At 40.1% G+C, this 25,195-nt stretch overlaps 1 protein-coding gene across 1 annotated transcript in view; it reads left to right on the forward strand.

Annotated features, from left to right (window-relative positions):
- Positions 1-25,195, forward strand: part of KLHL14 (kelch like family member 14) — a 134,630-nt gene that overhangs the window by 28,654 nt on the left and 80,781 nt on the right. The window contains exon 3 of the mRNA XM_088469773.1: positions 2,181-2,302. Coding sequence (XP_088325899.1) covers positions 2,181-2,302 — 122 coding nt within the window. The remainder of the gene's footprint in view (positions 1-2,180; positions 2,303-25,195) is intronic.

The raw sequence follows: 25,195 nt of genomic DNA on the forward strand, positions 1-25,195 counted from the left end.
AATAGACCCCACAGTCTGTAAAGTGACAGTTAGGAGCTGATTGGTTGGTACTTTAACTTCGTCCATTTTATCTCTCTCCAAGGCTTAGTGAATAGACCCCCTTGTATGAGAATTCATACTGCACATGCTCATAAAATTAGCACAACTACAGAGATGCAGAGTCAAAACATCAACAAATAGTGTCTGTTAGTGGTGCACCATTAACAGACACTATGGGGGAGATGTACTAAGCTCTGGAGAGTGATAAACTACCAGCCACTCAGTAACTGTCATGTTACAGGCTGTGTTTGAAAAATGACTGGAGCTGATTGGTTGCTAGTTTATCACTTTCCAATTTATCACTTTCCAGAGCTTAGTACATCTCCCCTATAGTGTCTGTTACTGGTGCACCACTAGCAGACACTATTTGTTCATGTTTTGATCTAGTTCCTCTGGGTCTGTAGCAGCACCCCTACTGAGAAGAAGACAATGTGTATTGTTAAAAATTTGTAAATAATAGCAGTTAGCAGCCAAGTTCCATATATCTATATTTTGCCCTAGTGTGATAGACAACTTTATTTTTCTGATTTCATCCACATTTACGACCAGAGAAGTGGAAGGATGGTGTGAAGGGGCGTGCTCAAATAGGCAAAGTTCAGTGTGAGTGTGTTCAGAGCTGCCAGAACACTGGATGACCCGGGTACTGGTAGGGCATGGCTACTGGAGAGGGGGCAGCTTTGCCCTGTCCTGGTGTACATCCTGGTATGGATGCAGCATCACACTGGTTACATAATTGCAGCCCATGTAGGCCAGCACATGAGCGTACATATATACGCTTGCATATCTTTTGTATCTATGAGGGGACAGATGCAAATACACACTGATGATGAGAATTTGTAGTATACTAGGTGCATATGATGCATTATGGAGCTATGTGCATCTCAAAATGCATACATGCAAAAACACACTAATTTCCGAGCACAATCTTTTGATAAACGTCCACCCATGGTATGCTCAAGACTGCTACTGCCCAAAGCGTAAGCAATAGTTAGAAAGGAGGACATTTCTGGTTATTGTAGCTGTAATGGTGTATACTGGCCACAAAGTATATTAAATAATTTTCTATGAATCAATTAAAAAAGTAATGTAAATATAACAAAGGCACAGTATGTGCACTCAATAGAAATATAGTATGATACAAGGTGAATCAAAATGTGGTTCTTGATTAATCTAAATGGATTCTTTTGAAACTGTCACTTTTTATTTCCATCCACAAATCATTTGTTGTAAAGTGGTAATAACAAATGTGGATCCTAGCAGTGCAAACATATTCACTAAATGACCACCTTGTCTTGGACCCTGGCGCCTGAAGGCACATTGAGGATCACAAAATGGTTAAAAGCAGATAAATTTCTGCACTCGGTGGGTGGGTATCACACTGTTATGTAGTTGCCCCTTAGGGAAGATGGAAGAAAAAAATGATGCAGGAGGATGGAATTAGAGTGACTTTAGCACAGATGAGCAGGTTTCTGCCGCTGGATCAGTGGAAAACACTGGCAGGGCCGCACTCTAGGGAGGCTCTCAGCTACATCACACATTCACCAGTCAGTGTTCTAGCCACTAGTGCACAGGGGGAGAGCCAGTGCGGGGATGATCAAAAACCATAATGTAGGAAGCCAAGACACCGGCTATAATGTATAATGAGAAAGAATGTGCAGAGAAGTGTATTCTATCCCGGCAGCTAATTACTCTAGAATCACATGTATGATCTGAGTGTCATCAGAGCTTTGTCTCCTGTCTCCCAATATAACCTTTATCATTTTTCAAGGTTCTGTAGGTGTAAAACGACTTATAATAACGATCTGCCTAATATGATTTTTGATGTGTAACTTTAATGTCTAACCTTATCACAACTGCAGGGCATTTCATGAGTGCTCAGCTGTAAAGAGCGGTGATTTATAGGAAGAAAAGGAGAAAAAATGCAATTCCGAAAGGAACTTTAAACAAATGGCATATGAGGAGCTTATTTTTCTTTTTACTGGAAAGAGCTTTACAGTGTTTTATGAGCACTTTCTTACCTAAACCTAATTGTGATAGGATTATTGGCAGGTGCAAGACCCAATAGAACAGATTACAGCTGGGCACCAGCGTGCGTGAGATATGACAAGGTTCATTTTTCTTCTCTTGTGTTTCGGGTGAAGAATTCGATCCAACAAGAGGATGTTGTTATTAGTCGGAGGACTGCCTCCCGGACCAGACAGACTGCCCAGCAACTTGGTTCAGTACTATGATGATGAAAAGAAGACATGGAAAATACTAACAAGTAAGTCAAATCTTACCCAATCCATTTAGTTATATCTGTGTTCAACGTATCATGTTCTTCATATCCTAGTTAATGTGACTTTATGCATCATATAATGCATTATATTCATGATTAGATTCCTTCTATATGTGTATAAATCAGATATATGTGTCATTTTATTGTTCCAATAAGTCTGCATAGATCCAATCAATGTGTTATATTGCTTACCAGATTCCAGATAACATCAATAAGCTCAATGGGGTATGTTTACTTATTAAGTGCGGGTTGGGTATATTTTTTAGAAGTGGAGATGTTGCCCATAGCAACCAATCAGATTCTACTTAACACATATTTAGCACCTTCTAGAAGATAATAGCTGATTGGTTGTTATGGGCAACAACCACACTTCTAAAAACCCCCACAATGTATTATATTCCTCACTAGAGACCTGATTCTGATGGACTAAGCGGGATCAGTATTTGCATCTTTTGTTGCAGTTAGATCTGCGACTTTGTGCTAATACAATTATAAGCCCCTCCCGGGTGTACTTCATTGCATCTGAATGGTGAAAGACTGGTCCGCACACTATGTGCGTCTTTGCACCAGCTCCATGCTAGACGCAGAACCTCCAATGTACGCAATTAAACATCTGAGTTTGCAGCCACTTCTATGACATGTACTCCCATAACATGTCCATAATACAGTACATCTCTGTGTGCATGAATAGCCACCTCCCAGTCACCGCCCAGGAAAGCCCAATACAATTCCAATACCTTTGCATCTCAATCGGTCCTGCGACTCTGTGCACACACCATGGGACGCATGTGAGGTGCAACTTTTTAGCTACTTAAGCTGGGTACACACTATAGCGATATATCTGCAGATGATGGTCGCTCATACACAATGAACGACCATCATCTGCATGCTGCAGCGGGTCGGGCCGGCCTGGGGGGCGGATAGGGGAGTGGCTTAGTTGTGGAATGCATGGCCACGCCTCCTTCGAGGAAAAAATAATAATCATTTGCGTTGCGGCGCTGGGGAGGGGGGCACTGTGTGCCCCACAGCTCAGCATACAGCCAATGGGGTGCACGATCAGCATGATCGTTCCCCTCCTTTTGCATAGGAGACTGCTCCGGCTGCTGCTTTAGCAGCCTCGGACAGTCTCCCAGTGCAGCCCAGCACACAGCAGCGTGTGCTGGGCTGCTGTGACCTAAGAGGGAGGGGGAGCGGTGCCGGACTCGGGTAATTAGTACCCGCCCCCCCCTCTCTGCACCCCTGTGTACGGGCGATCAGGTGATCGCCCGTACACACTTGCCAATAGACAGATTAGTCTACAGACATATCTGTTCATTGGCTGTGCAGTACAGCCAATGCGTTATGTCTGTGAACGATGTCGTATACAGACATATGGTCTGTACACACTGGCCGATGATGGCACGATATATTGGCCGATTAATTGATCAGCCAATATATCGGCCAGTGTGTACCCAATATTAGAAGCATGTGCAGTTGAAAAACATCAAGAGTTGTATGACTATCAGCATTGCATCCGATTTCCTGTAATCTATACTGCAGATCAAATGAATGCCTAATGTTTTGTATCAGATTTCAGCTAACCTGTGTTATTCGGCAAGCATTGTTCTTAATCAGCTTTATTAGATCAGTATTTTACTATGTGGGTCAGACTCCAGGTAATGTTTCCAACTTTGCATTAGCAAAATATTTTTGATTGTTAGTCCACGTGATTTGCTAATATAATAAACCAATAAAGGTGTATTAATGCCTGGGGATACACGTGTGCAGCCCTCTCCCTTCCCAACCACCCCCTCTGTGCAACACTACCTCACGCCTGCTTTTGGCCAGCAGCACTATCTTCTATGTGATATTTTCGGAAGATGGCATATGCACAGCAGATAGAGAAGTCTCTGGCACAGCGCCATAGTCTTTTATATCACCTGCGCCAGTGTCATATTTCTGACTATACTACATGAAAGATGGTGACATTGGCAAAAGCTACAGGTGGGGGGAGGGGATAAGGGGGGGCACTGCAGGTGTACCATGCTGAGAGAGGGCCACGTAAATTTGCATCATGAAAATGAATAAGTTCATGGGAATTTAATTACCATTCTGCTCTTACTGAGAGACAGGCTCAGATATGAGCGCATCCCGGCCAAGAGCTGGAAGCAGTGTCATAGGTTATGCTGTCACTCTGCTTTATGGTTTGGCATATGTCGGCTTGCTGCGCATACATGGCCATCGGCCGCCGCATGTCTTGGTGAGGGGGCATGAATAGGGAAAATATCTCCGATACAGTACTCCATACATAGGCTACTATAGGATAAAGACACCTTCAGATGGCTTTAGCTAGCGGATACAAGTTTGTTTGCGGCAGTAAGATATTAAATATTGCCAGGATGTGACATTATGCACATATAGCAGAGATGGGGAACCTCAGGCACGGGGGCCATATAAGGCCCCCAGAATAATTTGGTCTGGCCCTCTGAGCTCTCATCTGGCTAGCAGGGTGCCTGGTATGGCACCCTGCAGCCATAATCTATGCAGCAGTGCCACCTGAAGCTTCCTTAGGATGCTTGAGACTGTCACACCGCTGCCCTTACAGCTCCCCGGAGCATCCTCAGGATACTCTGGGCATTGCTGTAATCACCAGCGATTGTGGCCTCGTCCCTGTGTGTCATCACACGGAGGGGGCGTGTCTAGTGCCAAGCCTGCAGATAATGTTCTATATATCAAAATGGCCCTCGGCAGAAAAAAGGTTCCCCATACCTGTCATAGAGGGACAGGGGCTCTGAGAGTAGCCCTTCCCTGTGATGTGTAACGTAAAGTGACCACTAATCACTTTAGTTTATCATATGGGTGCTAGTCAGCAAATGCGTATGCAAGGTCTGCAGACCACGTATGCACAAGTGGCCCAGTAAATGTTGTGGTAAGTAGCCCATAGGCTACAATGGTTAACTTCATCTGATAATGGCATTAGCAATATTCATACCATCATTATTTCTATAGCCTTGGCACATTTTATTTTTGGGATTGTGACTGCATATGCTAGGACACATATAAGGGGGTCAGGGTTAACAAGGAAAATCAGGTAGATTGTGGTTTTGAATAGATAGCCTCCTTAGATCCCTAGAGCCCCACTGCTATATATAGGGGTAGATTCAATTAGATGTGGCACATAACAAATGGCTGTAGCTCCAAGGTTTAATGCCCCAGCTATTCAGTTACTTTGCAATTTCCATGTGCGGTAACTGATATTTCCTGGGTTTAGTGCCCGGAGCTATGGCATTAGATCCCCCCCCCTCCCCTTCACCCCCCAGAGTGTGCACTTTATGCAATTTTTTCTTCGCAGCTCCTGAGGCACACCCTCTAGTACTTACAGCGTGGGGTAGTGGCAGTAATTGAATAGCTTCAATCACAATTGCAACCACACGGTAAGTCCCACAGCTAATTAAATCTGCCCCTAGTGTTTTATCGAAGACTTGGCATCTTTTGCCAGTTATACATCTACGTGCTGATTCCCCAGTCTACCAACGCCAATCTGATTGGCGACCAGAAACCCTGATCGGCGAACACCCATTATCGGTGATCCATTTGGAGAATCTGCAAAATACAACATGTTGGATTTCACCGATGCCCTGACATAGGCATTGGCAGAATGGGGAACTACCCCGATAGCTACCTGATGTATGGGCCCCAATACCTATGACTTGTTTCCTTGGGTTGAAGCATCCCCTTCCCATTAACTAATGTCATCAATCAGTAGTAAATCTACAATTCATGTCAGAATCTCCATTTCCCTGATACACAATATGCCAATAAAATTAACATTGTGGCAAACGCACTTTGTATCTCTGTAAAAAAAAATAAACAAACAAATATTTTTTACTGCTGAAAAAAACATAACAATCATATTGTATGTTTAGTGTGATTCTAAAATATTTAATACAATGTTAAAGAAAATTAAAGGCAATATTCAGATTATATTTCTTCTAGACAGTCTATTGCTCCTCTTCTATCCCCTTAATAACATCCCCTCACCCCTTCCTTCTACTATTTGGTGTATATAGGCGTCTGCATTGTAGAACTGTACACTGTGGGCCTGATTCAGCAAGGATCGCTGATGAGATTGTGTACACAAACGGCCGATTGTTGAGTACTGCGCATGCGTATACATTGCAGTTCGCATACGCAAATGCCCTACTGTAATCGAGACTGCGATCACGGTGACTACGTAGATCCATCACAGAGTGATTGACAGGAAGTACCGAAGAGGGGGTAGGCGGAGAAACGCAGGAATGCCACTGCGTTTGAGCGCCGTTGCAGGGGCGTGCATAAATTAGCCACTATGATGGCATACGCCCCTTGAGTGCTCACTGCGTACAGGAAAATTAGCAATTTATAAGTACGGTCTGACCTGCTGTAAATGTGCAAGCGGTTCCGATGTACTTCGATGTTACCAATGTTCTGGCTGGATTGCAAGGTTTTACGGATGTGCGAGAGCTGAAGTGGGCGTCTGCATGGTCTCTGTGCGAGTGCTTTGTGATTGCACATATTAGGAATACTTTCACAGCATTCCTGAGTACGCGATTCCAGCTGCGATCGCATCAGCGATCCTTGCTGAATCGGGCCCTGTATCCCTTAAAACATCTTAAATAAAATACAAATAATTGAGAAAGAAAGATAACTACAGTATCTGTAAGCTCTGCCATAGGAATTCTTCATCTCCTGCTGACTATGCTCTCAAACACTTCCATCTCCCCAAGGGTCCATGTAATAGTCATGAGCAGTGTGATGAGGTAATGAACTATCATCGGGACTTCTTATGAACAAAAGACACTTGTTACCGGCCAAGGAATATCCAGATTTTCACTTAGCACATTAAGAGACCCAGGGGGATTCATGGCAAGAAAATATTAAGATAACAGTTTTATACTGTACAAGGATTCTCAACCTTTAAAATGAAAAATTCTCTCAGATAATCCTACTGTCTAGTAATTGAGAGCAGGTTTATTTAAGTAGCCACAAGGTATCGGGCTTTTTTTTTCATATAATGGTCCAGGGAATCACTGTTGAATACATAACATTACTTAATTTATGTAGTTTGTCTTTGATGATTGACCTGTGCCAGCCAACCTTTTATCCAGACTTAAACATACAATAGTATTGGGTGGAGTGGCATTTTCATGCATAGTTTCGCGTCAGTGAAAAAGTTCCGCCTGCCCGACTTTTCACCTACATCATGTGTTTTGGACGCGAAAACTTATTGTGCGCGTCCCTGTTTTTCGCCCTATTAACTTACTAACCAGGTGAAAAAGGCAAGCTGCGAATGCAGAACAGGCGGAAAGTACTGTCAGAATAGGGGAAATCACTCTGAACCCCCCAAAAGATGCACTAACATTGGGGATAAATGTAGAAGTGTTCCAATAGCCCTAATAAAACTATTTGCAGTACTGAAGTAATATAAAATCCTTGTTATTAGTGCCCTTGTAAAAGTGGTGAAGAATGGCATTAAGCAGTATATTTGGGGGTGAAAATAAGTAGTCGTGTCAAATTTGGGGTACTTGAAAATGGATGCTAGCATCTTTTAAAGTCTCTAAAGTGAAATTTTTGAAAACGTGAAAAACGCACTCGTTGCACGCACCTGCAATCCTAAAAACACCTGACCCATCCTTGCAGACCCCTAAGAAGGTGATTTCGCTAGTTTTTATGGTTGTCCCCCCCACTTTGTACTTTTTTGCCCCCAAAATGAAAGTACTTTTTTGGGGTGTTCTTATGTTTTCCCCCAGGATTTTTTTGATACAGTTGTCCTTTGAGGGGCTTGTCCCCAGGGTTCTGAGAGGTTACCCCACCTTTGCACCCCAAAATACAAATTTTGCACTTCTTTTCTCCTGCTATTCTTAGGCAAATCTTTTTCGCCTATTACATTGCATTGATATTCCGTGTATGCGAAAACCGTCTGGAATTAAATATGGAGATAAGTTCCGACCATGCGAAAAGCCGCAATCGGCGATACTTTTTCACAGAAAACTACTTTTCACTTCTATAGAATCATAGAAACATAGAATTTGACAGCAGATAAGAACCACTTGGCCCATCTAGTCTGCCCCATTTTTAAACATATTATTACCTTAACCCTTATTGATCCTTACTTCTTCTGAAGGATATCCTTATGTCTATCCCATTCATGTTTAAATTGCTCTACTGTCTTAGCCTCTACCACCTCTGATGGGAGGCTATTCCACTTGTCCACTACCCTTTCTGTGAAGTAATTTTTCCTCAAATTTCCCCTGAACCTACCACCCTCCAGTTTCAGAACATGTCCTCTTGTTGTAATACCTCTCTTTCTTTGAAGAATGTCTCCTCCCTTAACCTTGTTAAAACCCTTTCTATATTTTAACTTTTCTATCATGTCCTTCCTTTCCCTTCTCTGCTCCAAACTATACATATTAAGATCTTTTTAGGTGCCCACACACATAGCGACATTTTAAACGATTTGGCCGATTTCGACGAATCGTGACGACGAATCGGGTAAAAAAAGTACAAATCGTGAGTTTATACTCACGAGCACGAGGCCGATGCGCGTCCCCGCTCGTCGTATATCGCATCTTCTGATCTGCCGTGCTGTAGGGCAGATTAGCCAATCTGGGATACAATGCATTGGCTGCAAGATAGATCTTTAGTCAGATTGGACAGTTTTAACTTCAAATCGTGATCACGACGGCAAGGGAGCTCCCGTGAAAGTTCATGAGGAAATTGGCCATAAAATCGTATCATGAGGACAACGGTATGTGTGTGGGCACCTTTAGTCTTCTTAATTGAAAACAGCCCATAGTGCTCAAATGCCTAGCTCAGCATAAACTCTTATGTATCCTTGTTTAGCCAGTCTATGGGGGAGATGTATCAAGCCTTGGAGAGAAACAAAGTAGAGAAGTTTCCAAAGGCAACCAATCAGCTTCTGACACTTATCTAGCACTATCTATGAAATGACAGTTAGAATCTGATTGGTTTATTATTAGTAGCAGCTTATTTGATAACTTCTCCACTTTATCTCTCTCCAAGGCTTTATACATTTCCCCTCATGTCTTAACCCTGGCAACAGTGTATATTTTCCAGTTATCTTAACAGAATAATAAACCTATGGTTGTGATTATTGTTATTAGAAATTATTTGTATAGCGAGCTAACCTGTTTTTGGACTGTGGGAGCTACCAGAGGAAACCCAAGATCATACAAACTTCATGTAGATAGTGGCCTGGTTGGAATCAAATCTATTACCCCCAGGTCTATGAGGTGGTAATCTTGACCACAATGTATTGAATCGGTATTAATTGGTGATACTTTAATGTGAATTATGAGTTTAGTGCGAGAGGTATACCTTGTATTAAATCCTTGTACTTGGATACACATTTGATTTGTCCCTCCACCTAACAACAAGGTCTCAAACCCTGAAAATATAATACTTGTTGATACTGGTCAATATATGATATCAGTGGTGCCAGTATAGTCTCCTGCCCATTATAGCAAAGTAGTAAAAAAAAATAAACACTCACAAAAATAGCCAGGCACCTCTAAACACTGACAATGGCGGAAACACCTGCTGCCACTCGCGATACGGGGATTCCAGTCCCCTTTAAATACAACAAGAACAAAGGAAAAAGCAGGACGCTGGTATCTCATGTAGGACACCACACAGAAAAATATATATAATATTAAAATTTATTAAACTTTGTATAAAGACAAAAATGTTACGGAAACACGTACTGTAAATTAACAAGAAAAAACTCCTGAGTGTAAAGATTGTACCTTAATTACATGAATACATCAGGTGTCATGATAATACATCTAGTAAAAAGTAAACTTTATGTTTAGGGGGTAAGTAGTCATGTCGTCTCTCATTTTCATTCCCACCAACCCTTTCCCTCCTAAACCATTGCAAATAATATCTTGGAATGTTGGTGGACTGAATGCACCCATAAAACACAGAAGGGTTGTGACTCACCTTAAGCAGTTTAATCTAGCCATGGTATTTATTCAGGAGATCCATGGATCTCTGCTGAGGAACACTCACTATGGGCTCCTTGGATAGGTTTCTGTATATTTGCTGTATATCGTAGAAATGCTAGAGGGGTAGCAATACTTTTTCTCAAAGACCTTCCGGTATCTATACTTTCACAGACAATTGACCTGATTGACAATATATAATCATGGATGTTGAGTTATATCATACTTGATTCACTTTGGTTAACCTAAAGAAGAAGAAAAAAAGTAAACATTATGTACTGGAGTAGCAGCAAAGTAACAACAAATTGTCAGGCTATGGTGTAAAATAGAAACACATAACCAGGCGTATATACAGGCATATTTTTATAGTGTAAAATGTATCAGCACCTAATATTGGCAACAAACAGTCTCGGAAAAGTTATATGAGTACATTACTGTACCTCGAAAAGATGTTACAATAATAATCTAAAAATAAACAGTAATAATGTAATGTTGATGCAAAACAATAGTTTGAGTCTCACCGCTCCTATGTCTGTGGTCTGCACTTGTGTAGCCTCTGACCAAAATCTTGGATGAATGACACGATCAGATGAGGGAGCTGAATGAAGATAGTGTTCTAATAGAAACTGTAAGTATATGTCCAACGGTCATCAGTACTGTATCCCGCTGATATTTGTATAGCTGGCAGCCATCAATAAATTAAATACTGTACCGCTGGCTGTGTATGGAGCTTCCATAACAAGTTATACCAAAATGGACCAGCCTCAGAAGGTAGTAAGTGCAGGGACAGTCCCCTTGCGGACCCACTGTCCCTTTGGGTGTATATTGATACATTGGGGCGGTGTTTCATTTTTTATTGCCAAGAATAGCAGCTATAAGAAATGTAAGAGATTACAATTATTGGGCCAAAAACCTGATTGATAAATGTGCCTCATGGTCTTGGTCAGGAGGTACTATCAATCCGTGAACACCTGTATCCTTGACGCATAAACACATAGACACATAAACACATAGACACAATTTTCACATATAATTTAAATGAACATAACATGCTCCAAGTCCTCATTTACCATATATGTATATATTTTATTGATATTTTGTATTTCAAAGAGAAATGTATTTGTTTGTGTCTTGTTGGACAACAGTGGTCTGGGCAGTTCTCTCAGGCCCGTTGCTAGATGACATGGACACCACGCTGCTACTCCGTGAAGTCCTCCTACCTTACTGCTCTGTCACCTCCTCCCTTCAATGATTGGATCTTCTTCCTTTTTTACCCCCACTGGGTTCTCTGCTCTGATGCTAGCTATAGCGTTCAGTATGTAGCTTCCAGTTACTGTGAGTGTGTTCACATTCCTGTATATTCCAGCTCGTCATGTCCAGAGTGTATCTCAACTGTCTCTGCTGCACTTTAGCGTCTGTGTGGACTATCTGCCAGTAACACCACAGCAGTCTCTGCCACACTTCAGCGCCAGTGTGGACTTTCAACCAGTACACCACAGCCATCTCTGTGGTACTTCAGCATCTGTGTGGACTATCTGATAATTACATCAGCAGCCTCTGCTGCACTTCAGTGTCTATATGGACTTTCTGCTAGAACACCATCAGTCCCTGCTGCACTTTAGCATCTGTGTATACTTCCTATTACTAACATCACAGCAGCCTCTGCTGCACTACAGCGTCTGTGTGGACTTTCAATTAATTTCATCAGCAGTTTCTGCTGCACTCCAGTGTCTGTGTGGATTCCCTTCTATACTTCAGCACTCAAGGCTGCTACCAGCCAAGTATACCTCAGCCCTCAAGCCTGCAACCAGCCAAGTACACATCAGCCCTCAAGGCTGCTACCAGTCAAGTATACCTCAGCCCTCAAGGCTGCTACCAGCCAAGTACACATCAGCCCTCAAGGCTGCTACCAGTCAAGTATACCTCAGCCCTCAAGGCTGCAACCAGCCAAGTAGACATCAGCCCTCAAGGCTGCTACCAGACAGATACAACACCTCAGCCCTCAAGGCTGCAATGAACCAAGTACATATCAGCCCTCAAGACTGCAACCAGCCAAGTACACATCAGCCCTCAAGGCTGCCACCAGCCAAGTTTATATCAGCCCTCAAGGCTGCAAGCTGGACATCAGGCCACACTCCAGTCAAGTACAATCCAGTCCTCAAAGCCTCTTTATCAATTGACTCTTTAAAGCTTCTTTATCAATAGACCCCTCAAAGCTTCATTATCAATTTATTCACACCTCTAATGATGAACTTCCTGTGAATCTTCCCAGTGATTCATAACACTTTGTACTTTATATACTGTAGTCTGTTATTCTGTCTTCATCTGTTGTAGTCCATTGTTGTGGAAAAATCATCATAAACCTAAATGTACTTTAACCTATAGCCGCTAGGAGTGCCATCACTCTCAGCCAATCATGAACAACCAAAGATGGTAAAATAGTGTGAATCTTAAACGTACTTCTGTCTTCACATATGAAGCATTATAATTATCACAACATGGAAGAATTGAATATGCCCTATGGATACCTCTTAAAAGGATATCAATCCCTAATTTTTTACACTCTATTTTAAATCATAAATAGTTAATAATTACAACACTAGAAAGTAAACAGTGAGGCGTTGTTCAAGGTATTTAGTGAGAGTTCCCTGCATGATTTACAAGAGTGCTAATTATATGAAGGTTCATCTACCGCATTTCTGAAACACTGACATTTGTAAATAAACAGATAAATAACCTCTGACTTTCAGTCCAGATCAATTGTTGAATCATTAAATATAGGAATGTTTTAAGCAAGCAATCTTAAGATATAGTACAGGTCAACAAAATAATTTCATAAACCTCTGTATCAGGCAGAAAAGTCTCATAATATTACATCATTACATCCGCTGACAGCAGTAACTTCCCTCTAAGCCGTGCCTGGCTGCACAAAATAACTAATACAGTACTGTGGGAGTTTTTCTGGATACGGAGTAACAGGGAAACAGATAATATTGTTTACAGAGTCAGGGGTGTGTTAAAACACATTCCCCTCATTTTCTTTAATATCTTTGTTGGCGTACATGCTCAAGATTTAATAGGGAGGTTTACAGTGCCTTGAAATGTGTTCAACCCTGTCAAGAATCAACACTCACTGTGTCCATGACTATGGATGCTGCTGTACGATCCATATTTCAGCACTCTCAGTCGCTTGTCATTCAGGTACAGAGGGGTCTATTTATTAAGCAGTGAAAAGTGTGGAGAAGTTGTCTATAGCAACCAATCAGCTACTACCTATTATTTTATAGATTGTACTTCAAAGCTGATTGGTTGCTATGGGCAACTTCTCCACTAGTTCACTTCTCCGCATTCATATACCATGGTGTGCTGGCACAAGTTGTCACAGAACAGACACAACTCATTGGATGAAATAGATTATCTTTATAATGCATGGCCTTATTATCATGTAATATTCATAACAAACATTTTCCTAGTTTCATAATTAAGTCTGTCACAGCCTGGAATTGGGAAATGGGAATTTTATTTGTGAGTCACATTGATCTTCACAAAGGGTAAGAAAGTTAATAGTAAACCATAAAGTACTAAAAATAAAAAAGAATAGAAATATCATCATTTAATGAGTATTCATCCTTCTTGGTCAGTACTTAATTGAACCACCTCTGGCAGCTATTACAGACAGTAGTTTAACTTAATTAGATGAATATTATCTTTGGATATCAAGATGGATGAATATTTGCCCATTTCTCCTTGCTAAATTGCCTAATCTGGGTCAGGTTAGGGCGATGTCTTTGTAAGAAATTTGTGGCTCACCTGTTCCCAATTATGTTCTAAATACTCATACATACAGTACCTCCCAATTCACTGTTATTGTGACTGACTGAAACATTTCATATAAAGTAATGTTTCCTGCAAAATCATTTTAAATAGCTTAAGAATGCCCTGGACAATAAAAAGTTCTTTATATTTGCACAATTGCTAACCCAGTTGTTTTGAACTATAAGTCCCATCCTGCCCTACCTGACAGCCAGTGGCTTGTATTTCTATATCAACTGTAGAACCACAGGTTGGTTGAATACCATGTTACATGAAAGAACACTTCATGTCCAGTAAAACGGTAACAGAAGATGTGATATTGCTTTTTAGATACACAAATATCCATATCTGGTTCTGGGCACAAGTATGAATCAATAGGTATGGGACGCACACCAGTGTATACTGTAGCCCATATGCTAATCTCCCTTTTCCACCAAAATCCCGGGTCTGACCTGGGATTTTTTACCCATCTTTTTCCCGTACCCGGCTTAGACCCCGTTTCTACTGCACCCTCATCCCGTGTCGCCTCCGTTTCCACTGAACCCGGGTAAGCCCAGCAAACCTGTGGATGTCATTAAAAATGGCCTTTATTCAGGTAATTTTTAATGACATCCAAATTTAATGACATTTTTAATGACATACTTTATTATTTACTATTAGAATTGTTTTTATTATTTATTTAATTTAATTCTTCTTATCCTACATACTTTCTGAGTGTATTGTGCAGTCATAACCAAGACTTATGCGGCTGGGACATTCATTTACGGCCCCAATTCCCCGTTCTTCCAATCCGATCCGTCTATTTGCAATACGATATTGGCAATCGGTGGCTAACAATGATCAGTGGTCCATCATCGGATCGGGGAAAAACAGCATGTTAAAAATCCCTTACTCGCTGGTCCCGATCATTTTTTGGCCAGGTTCAGTGAATCCAGGATTCCCAACATGTTGAGTTTCCCCAATTCCCTGTCCCCACCATCAGCAGAATGGGGAATTGAGGCAATACATTGCAGATGTCAGGAGTCGGGCTGCCGGATCTCAGCAGAGGGTCCGGACAGCCAGGCTCTACCTGACTAGATCCTGGTGCAGCATGCCGGGCACATGCTCTCGCTGCAGCCGTAAACAGTGTCCGCGCTCAACCCCGCTGCCTGCTGCTGGCTCCCGCATCACTCACCTGAGGTTGTTGTCACAGCATGGCGCTGATCCTCTGCATTCTCTGCTGATTTCATCGGACCATGGGCGCGGCCATCTTGCTCTAGGTCACCTGACTCCACATCTGCGAATCCTTCTCAACTTCTGGGTCAGTTGTAACTGTCCAACCAACAGCAGACACTGGGTATATAAATCCTTCCTGGACTCTCAGTCAGTGTCATTGCAACGTCTCCTAAAAGTTTCCTTTCGATTCCTGTCGGATCCATGTTTGTTCCTGACCTAGTGAACTTTTACTGTTGTCTGTCTAACCCATAAAGCACCACACCTTGACCATCTCGTATCCAGTTCCTGCTTCAGCATAATCTGCTGTTATCTATTGTTCCTGTGTTCCGTTTTCCTACTCGGTGTCGTCCTATGAGGAAGACTTATCTCAGACTTCCACTGTTTGTGCTTCCGCTACGCCAGCCAACGAAGCCTGGAGGTCATTTTCCAAAGGGTAGTGACAGCAGATGTATGGGCCCCATTAATGTCTCTATTAAAATGTGGACTAAAGAGGGTTGGAAACCTCCAGGCCATCCCGATGCAGCCAGGGGTCAAGACAGCCAGGTACCTGACGGAAAAGGTCCCTGAGCAGAATTTGAGCTATTTATGTGATGGTCAGAGCTAATCCTGGCATGGCCTCTTTGGTCAGGTACATCTCACTGCTGTCCAGTCCCACAGCTACATTACAATAAACATCTGGAGAAGTTGAGGCCGGGGGACTTCCTACCCCTTTAAGTCTTCTTTTGAATTAATTCAAATTGCATATCACTTGTAAAACCCCTATTGCTAAGTCAATGATGTATCCCTTTGACTTTCATTATACGTCTTTAATCAGAGCGTGAATTCACACTAGACAAAGTGATGCTTTATGCTTGGTCTCACTTTTTTTGCTAAAATCTTCTGACATGATTAATTCTTCTTTAATGCATTTGTCTTGTTGTGGTTAAAATGACAGTAAAATAGGCGGTAGATGTGCACATTCTTACCATCTGATTGAGCACTTGTAGTACCAATATTTACACATGGTTTCTTTTGCTAATGTCTGAATTCTAAAACAAATGGAAATGGCTAAACACTAATAGGAAATCATCAGTTAAACAAAATACTATTTATTTGATTTTTCATGTATTGTACATGATAGTCAGACAGTGGCTGCAGCACCAATTGTACAACGAGTTCCATGTATCAATCGCTTTTCTAAAACTTTGACAACTAATAAACAGGGCTGTTGTTAGATAGCTCTGGTCACTCCCTACCTCGCCATTCTCTCTATCCTCTTCCTCTTGGCTTTTAGCTCCTCCATTCGTTGGAGTGACCCCTTACAGACATCCAGGGCAAAATATTTTCACATTTTTACTTTTTATGATCTCAGAGAGTTTCTACAAATGTAACATTATGAGGTAGATGTACTAAGTTTTGGAAAGAGTTAAAGTGGACTGTGATAAAGTACCAACCAATTAGCTCCTAACTCTCACTTTTCAGGCTGTGTTTGAAAAATGACAGGTGCTGATTGGTTGGTGCTTTATCTCCACTTTATCTCTCAGGCTTACTACATACTGTATTAATGAATACAGTGGTGCTCAGCTTATTTTTAGGTGGGGCCCCAAGCAGGGGTGGACCGACCTGATTACAATAGGTAAGCAGTACATCTCTTGAGTGCCCTGCCCCACTCTCACCTCCCTCCAAAACGGACCAGAAGCAGGGTGTGTGGGTGGTGCTACCTGTGCTGCTCCGTGCAGGGAGCATGGAGGGTATTGCTGGCTGGGCTGCTCCTTGCAGGGAGTATGGCACTTTCTTCTAGCTGGCACCGTATACGCCTGTGCACTATAACTAATGGACGGGCCACCCCTGGTCCCAAGTATAGATGTGTCCCAACGGCTGAGCACCCAGATATAACAAATATACTATAGATAGTGTATGCAGATTGTAGATATTCTACTGTAAGACAAGTGCTACTGTGGTGCTAGAAAACATACAAAATTAAATCTTGTCTTTGCAATGCTCTGCTAAACTTTGAGTACCACAGCGCTAACTCTGTACTGCACAGGAAATGCCAAAATATTCTACCATATCTATTTAGCCATGAGAAATGTAAGGAAACATTTCATCAATGTTATACAACAAATCTTAATACATTTTGCATACTACTGCTGTACAGGCCCATTTAATGATATATATATATATATATATATATATATATATATATATATATATATATATCCACTTATTCATTATATGTAATCAATAGAGGAATCTTGGTACCCCTCCAGTCTATAAGATGGATATTAAACATTTGCAACACAGTGTAAGGTCTAACACAACAAGATGCAATGCAAAAATATATAGTGATGTCTCAGAATCAAGAAACAAGGAATATGAGTCAATGCAAGGAAGGGAGCAACCATATGCAGCTGGAACACACAAATCATGAATGGAAAATGCTGCTATAAAGATACTGGAATAAATAATACTCACAAGAAAGTCTAAACAATAATAAATGTGATAGCCCACAGTGGAGCCTGGGTAATTAGGCTAGACTGCACTAATCAATTTGATGTGTAACATTTGTACTGTACATCTGTGTGCAAATGAGTCTGAGGGGTCTATTTACTAAGCAGTGTTAGGAGACGGAGTGAAAAGTGATAAGAAAGTGATAAGGTGCCAGCCAATCAGCTCCCATCTGCCATCTCACAGGCTGTTTGAAAAATGACAGTTGGTAGCTGATTGGCTGGTACCTTATCACTTTCTTATCACTTTTCACTCTGTCTCCTAACACTGCTTAGTAAATAGACCCCTGAATCTGTATGCGATGATCACAGCTTTTTGTTGGGCTTCATCTGCAACTTTGTACGTTTTTAAAACTAATTCCTGTGCTCTTTAAGTCACAGCCCAGCGTCTGTAGTACACTTTGGGCGGAATTCAGTTCGACGGAGCTATTCTATTCTTGCTCCTGTCGGGCGCGATCAGCTGCCAGCGCTACATTTCAGCTCGCAGCCCCTGGGGGATGAGAGCTGAAATGTGCGAAAAGTGACATGTTTGGGCGCCCAAACATCACTTTTCGCGATCGCGCCCAGCACTTCGGTCGGGATTAGCTGCTTTACGCGGCTAAACCTCACCTCTATGGGCGCGTTCAGAGTGAAATTCTGGCACAATTGAATAGCGGCCAGCGATCTCCTGTCACTTTAGACGGGAGATGCGGGCCGCGAAATCAATTGAATTCCGCCCTTTGAGTGGTGTTTCACTGCATCTGTGATGTGAATAAGTCGCACAGTTTAAAGAAAAAGACTGTACTCTACACGTATCTGAGCATATGAGGACACATTTATACATACTGTAGCATATGTAAAAAGGAAAGAGTAGATAATGGCACATTTTCTATACAACTACCATATGCTCATGTTATATTGTAATATCCACTTCACATGAGGTTTTAATATATGTATATCTATATAACAATACAACACCCAACGCGGTCAGTATGTAAGGCAGAAGAGGAAGTCCTTGGAATTTCTTTATTAATCCTCAAATAAGAAAAAAGATCAGAATGTCTGATGAAATCTCTAGATTTGTGAAGAAACTCATGAGGTTAAAAAGGTTACTCTAATTAGGATTGTAAACTCTATCATTATATCAAAGTGTTTGGACAAATATCCATCTCCAATTATCAAGAATAATGCAAATCTGCAGTTGATTTGTAAATAGTGTAAGGTGCTTGTGCATTTCAAATGAAATGAGCTGTGACAAAAGTGATCAATAAAAGAAGTTATAGAATAAGGTTCCTCCTCCTAGACAAAAATATATTAATCGTCAATTTATCTGGTGCAAAGCACTAGATATGTCCAAAATGGGCCATTCTAGATATATTCCTGTTCAAACAGACAATATGTTGTTATTGTATCTATAAAAAAGGGGGGATAACCAGCACTCAACCTTATGGCATTAATCTAATGGCTATGACCAGTGTGTCATATATTTATGTCCAGTTGTTGACTGATGACAATGGACAAAATAATGGTAAAATCAATACAGGTTGAGTCTCCCATATCCAAAATGCTTGTGAACAGGTGTATTTTGGATATCGGAATATTCCAAAATACCATATTGAAATGTCTAATGCTGGGCATACACAGCCAGACGCAGATGTCGCTAGCATACACTGGCGACAACACAGGAAAGGAAGGAACACAGGAAATGTCTGTCGGCCGCAGCTGGGCATACACTGCTCGATGCGGCCGACAGTTTACTGGGAAATATCGCATCGGACGGGCATGCTGGACAATCCGGCATGCCCGACCGAGCAATATTTAATCCTCGGTTGCCCACCCACACGCTACAATTATCGGGGCGATCCGCCGATATCAGGCGGATCGCCCCGATAATTGTAGCGTGTATGGCCAGCATTAGGAATAGGACCCAAATCTAAACACAGAATGCGTTTATGTTTAATATACACCTTATACACACAGCATGCAGATAATTGTATAGTATATATTCAATAATTTTATGCCTTAAACAAAGTTTGTGTGCATACATGAAATTCATTTATGCTTCATATACACCTTATACACACAGCCTATAGGTCATTTTATACAATATTTTTAATAATTGTGTGCCTTAAACAAAGTTTGTGTACATTGAACCATCAAAAAGAAAAGCTTTCACTATCTCAGTCATGCTCAAAATATTCCATGTTTTGGAATATTCCGTATTTCTGAATATTTGGATATGGGAGACTCAAACTGTATCAATTTTATTTAATATTCTAAAATTAACATATCATGATATGATATATCAATAAATATCTTCATGTAATCAGATTCTCAAAAAAGATAATAAGTTAGCCGGCTAGTTGTTGTATGAATAGAGCCCCAACACACACAGACTCGTATGGATACGAACTGCAGAGAAAGGGAATGTGTGTGTGGGAATTGTGAACAGACGCAGACAGTGGTGTGTTGTGATGAGGGGATAGGGAAGAAAAGAGGGGGTAAGGGAAGGATTTAAAATGTTCCTGTATATGCTTGTATTGTCCAGAAAGAAACAGCTGATGCTGCACTCCTGCGATCTTCTGCAATCCATCAGTTCAAACAAATGCCGTCTGTGATCTCTTAATAAAGGCGTATCGTGGCCAGCAGTTCCTTATTATCAGTCTGAGTTTGCCTTTAATCTGTCGCTGGGTATTGGCCTCCCGTATGCGAATGAGAGAGTGTAGCCATGTTAAACACAATGAGAATGGGCCACGTGGAATTGTGGGTACTTAACTACCTCGCCGGACGGGCTGTGGTGCCGAGTGTCCCAGGGTCTGCGGCAGATTCCGTCTCATGTTCGGCGTGTGGCGGTTCTCAGCTGCTTGTGGCTTGGACTCCTCCGCGTGTCTTGCTTATGGAGGATGTCCAGAGAACTTGTTGGTGTTAATCGGTGATGCCGGCTAACTTATTATCTTTTTTGGGAATCTGATTACATGAACATATTTATTGATATACAGTATAATATCATAATATGTTAATTTTAGAATATTAAATAAAATAGATATTGATTTTACCATTATTTTGTCCATTGTCATCAGTCAACAACAGGGCATAAAGATCTGACACACTGCTCATAGCCATTAGATTAAAGCCATAAGGTTGAGCGCTGGGTATCCTTCCTTTTTTATAGATACAATTTAATACTGAGGTTGGTCACCTCTCATACCGTTAGCAGCTCCTGCAACGAGGGTATTACACGTTGAGTGCACAAGCACACACAAGCATTCTCTATATATGTTGTTATGCTTGAGCAATTTGAGTGCCCATGACAGTCACCAATGAGTGCAAATAAAAAATGGAATAAAAAACAAAATAGTTGTTTAACAAAACAAATCTAATAGATTTCAAAATAAACTCACATTGTGATCACTTAAAGCCAACATATTTTGATATTTTCAATGAGCAGCAAGAAGCTTTATGCATATAATATATAGCATTATACAATTTGGAATTAACTCTATGGGCTGTCCTGCTACTTTTTCTGGTTTGTGAATTATTAATACCATTCTGAAAGAGATTTAAGGTTTATCAGTGGTAGTACTGTACACCTCTGTACACCTTTTTAAATATTGTCTCATAATATTGAGCAAGTGTCCACATATATTATGAAGCAGATCACTATTGCTTGCTGTCCTTAAAGATTAATGTCAATTGCATCTAAAATTTTGTTTGTAAATAACAGTTTTCATATGTGACTATATGCCTTTGATATATGCTTTATTAATTTGAGATTGAATAAATCGTTTCTAAGTTTTATACATGTTTCTTAATTGAATTTCCTACACCTTAACTTGTAATAGTTTCTTTTCTTTCTTTCATATATATAACTTGTCAGGTTTGAAATTAATTTCTTAAATGACAGCTGAAAGGACTAGTAGAGGGACTAGAAACCATACAGAGTAGTTCCTGGCCGCATGATCTTTGCACATGGCATTCAACAGAAACTCCAGGGTAGATTTACTGTGGAGCTGTTTATCAAACCTATCGATCATCGGCAGCTTTAACTGATCATTGTAAAACGACAATAGTAATATATGCTAAAACAGGCATTTATTTCAATTACCCTTTTAAAATATATATATATATATATATATATATATATATGGTCAAATATATATATATATGGTCAAAGCTGCCAATGATCTGTGGTTTTGTTGAACCGCATGTTGTAAACCTACCCTCGAATGTTGGATGCTGAAGTGGTTTGCACTCACCTATTGAACCTATATGACATGTTCATGATAAAAGATTAATCACAACAAAACCACCTTTTTTGTCTAAACCTGATTAAAATCTTCCTTTTTATACCTTATACTCACTATTCATCATTCAGTGTTGCCTTCACCAAGATTTAATAAGTTATTTGTTTTTTTTTCCTGACCTATACTGTATCCCAGTACACTCAAACTTAAAATTAGCTAGTATTGTTATAAACCAAACAATCACTTGTGTTTCAGTTATACACAATTTATAATAACCAACCCTAAGAACACACAATAATAATCCCTTAAGAACACAAAGACAGAAAATTATTAGCTGGAGTATAATATGCTGAAAAATGTTATAATATTTAATTTATAAAACATTTTCATAAAATGACACAATAATATACAGCTATGCAAACAAGTTCCTTAAATGAAAAGGAGAAATACAGAAAAATGAATATATGAGACACACTATAATCATAGGATAGTATCTTGAAAGGGATCTTAGGCATTGGTGAGTGCACTAAAACATTAGCGTAACTGGCTGAGAATATAAACAGGAAACCCAGCTGGGGGGCACACATTCAATCTCTTTGAAAATAAACACACCCCAGGTGGTACACAGTGGATCACAAGCTGTACATATTAATCCCCTCTTTACTTACATTCAGTGAGTTTATATGTCTGAACCATTCATAACTGGGTGAGTAATCATATATATTTTTATATGTTTTTATTTCCTTAACGCCTGATCCTGACATCATCATGACAGGATGGGACACATGAATCGTATCTACAATTTTAATAGATAAATGCATATTTGATCCATCAATAATTTCTTTAACAGTTACTTTTAGATGCAATTTGATTTGGATCTATTAGTGCAGGAAATAGTAACTACTTCCCTGGCTTATATATATATATATATATATATATATATATATGTGTATATATATATACGATTTATTTGATTTGGCCACCAAATGAAATCCCCATATCTTCTGAAATAAACATTAGCAAACTTGCATACTTTTAATAGAAATTGGTATGCCTGTTAATGCCAATGTAGCATAGACCACTAAATTATTTTGATACTCAAAGAGCAAACTATCACCGTTGTTATGTAAGAAACTGCTAAATTACTTGAGTTTAACTTTGAAACATCTTAAAAACATATATATATATATATATATATATATATATATATATATATATATAAATATAGGTTGATTAATAATCAACATTTATTTATCAAAGTAAATGTTGTAAATAGCCATACCTGTATTTATCAATATTTTATGTACCTGTATTGCTTTTATATATTTATTTAAACCCTTTTCCCCAGCATGACACAACACAGAATTTAAATAATATTAATACTGAAAAATACATCACAAATTCATCTAGTATAAATAAATTATATTAAAAAAATCACATTCCATATACAGAACACGAGGTATGGTACTGTACAGGTGGTCAAGAGTAAAATATAATATTAGGAAAAGATCTTTAACAACAGGGACTGTTTTTAAAATTCAAAACAGTTGCAGACTATTTTCGTTAGACAAGTACAATAAGACAATAAGAGCTCCATATTTATATTTACACAGAATTAAAGGATCTTAATAGACATACTGTATTAGATTATTTTACTACAATCTTGTTTTTATTTTAATTTTATATAAATTATTTTCTTGTCTGTCTTGAAGTTCAGCTTTGAGGATTATTTATGCATATTTTTATAACAGAAAGAAAAGAACTCAATTTTTTAGACTCTTGTACATCACTTGAGAAGACCTAATTTAGCTGTACTGTGCATTCAAAGGATGATCATACAGAACTGCTATATTCCTACTCAGTGATTAATGGTTCCAATAGTTCTCTTTTAGAATTGGCGATACGCTTTCTACTCTTGCATAACAGCAAAATGCCTTCCACCCATGGGTAATTACTCGTTTTTAATGTAATGTGTGCATGTAAGATTAAATATATAATACAAGTATTGACCGGCCTGCAGGTTTAGAGACAAAAACAAATGTTTGAATATGTGTTTGTCTGGAAGATATGGCATTGTTTCAAAATTGTCCAACTTCTCTATTTTGGGGGGAACTGATTTTAGTATGCAATGACAAGATAGGAACATTATTTCCTGAATATCAAAACTTGTGTGTGAATATGAATCTGTACTTATAACACTTGAATCCATTTACAAACTAAATAACATTAATGAACTAAGAAAATGTGCATTTTAGTTGTAACTTTATTAACACATGCAGGGGCAAATGCAGAATTTCTAGAGGGGGTTTTCCAAATGCTTGAAGTTGAAGTGACTGTGGCCAGGCATTATTGGTACTTAACAAGCTATAGAAGTGCAATTTATGTAATACTTCAGACATATCCAGGGAGAGGGATCTGAGTAAGCAGTTAGGTGCAGCAATATGGCCAGCCTGTCTGAACTGAATGTTTTGGGGGGTTTTGGATGTTGGCTCCATTCCACAATCCAAGTCCCCTGCTTTGAGGAGCATTGAATCAAGTCTGGGGTAGAGGCAGAGGAACCTAGTAGCGGCCCTGGACATATATCTACACTTTGGTCTCCACTGCATAGTGTATTCAAAAGAGTATTAATAAGCCCTACACTGGCTCCCCTTCCCCTTCAGAACACAATTCAAGGTTCTTACACTTACTTACAAAGCCCTCACCCAATCCTCTTCCATTTACATCTCGAATCTCATCTCACTTCACACTCCTGCCCGTCCACTTTGCTCAACAAAAGCATTCTGTTTCTCTTGCCAACTACTTCCTCTCATTCCCGCCTCCAAGATTTTGCCCATGCTGCTCCCTTCCTCTGGAACTCTCATCTCTCCCAATCAGACTGTCCACCTTTCTACAAATCTTCAAATGGGCTCTCAAGACCCACTACTTCATGAAAGCCTTCCAGCTCTCATCCTAACCCACTGCTCCATGCTTCTTCCTCACTATCTACCCCATCTGTGTAACCTCTGCCTGTCTGATCCTCCTCTTTAGAATGTAAGCTCTCATGAGTAGGACCCTCATGTGCTTCTCCTTCCCTCACTCATACGATCGTCTACTCCAAACTCCCCACAAGGGTACCTAACACTTGGCTGCTGATGCCCTGCATGGTTTTGTATTGTAAGT

The sequence above is a fragment of the Taudactylus pleione genome, unplaced genomic scaffold (assembly GCF_031769625.1).
Source record: "Taudactylus pleione unplaced genomic scaffold, aTauple2 ptg000093l, whole genome shotgun sequence".
Classification (NCBI taxonomy): Eukaryota; Metazoa; Chordata; class Amphibia; order Anura; family Myobatrachidae; genus Taudactylus; species Taudactylus pleione.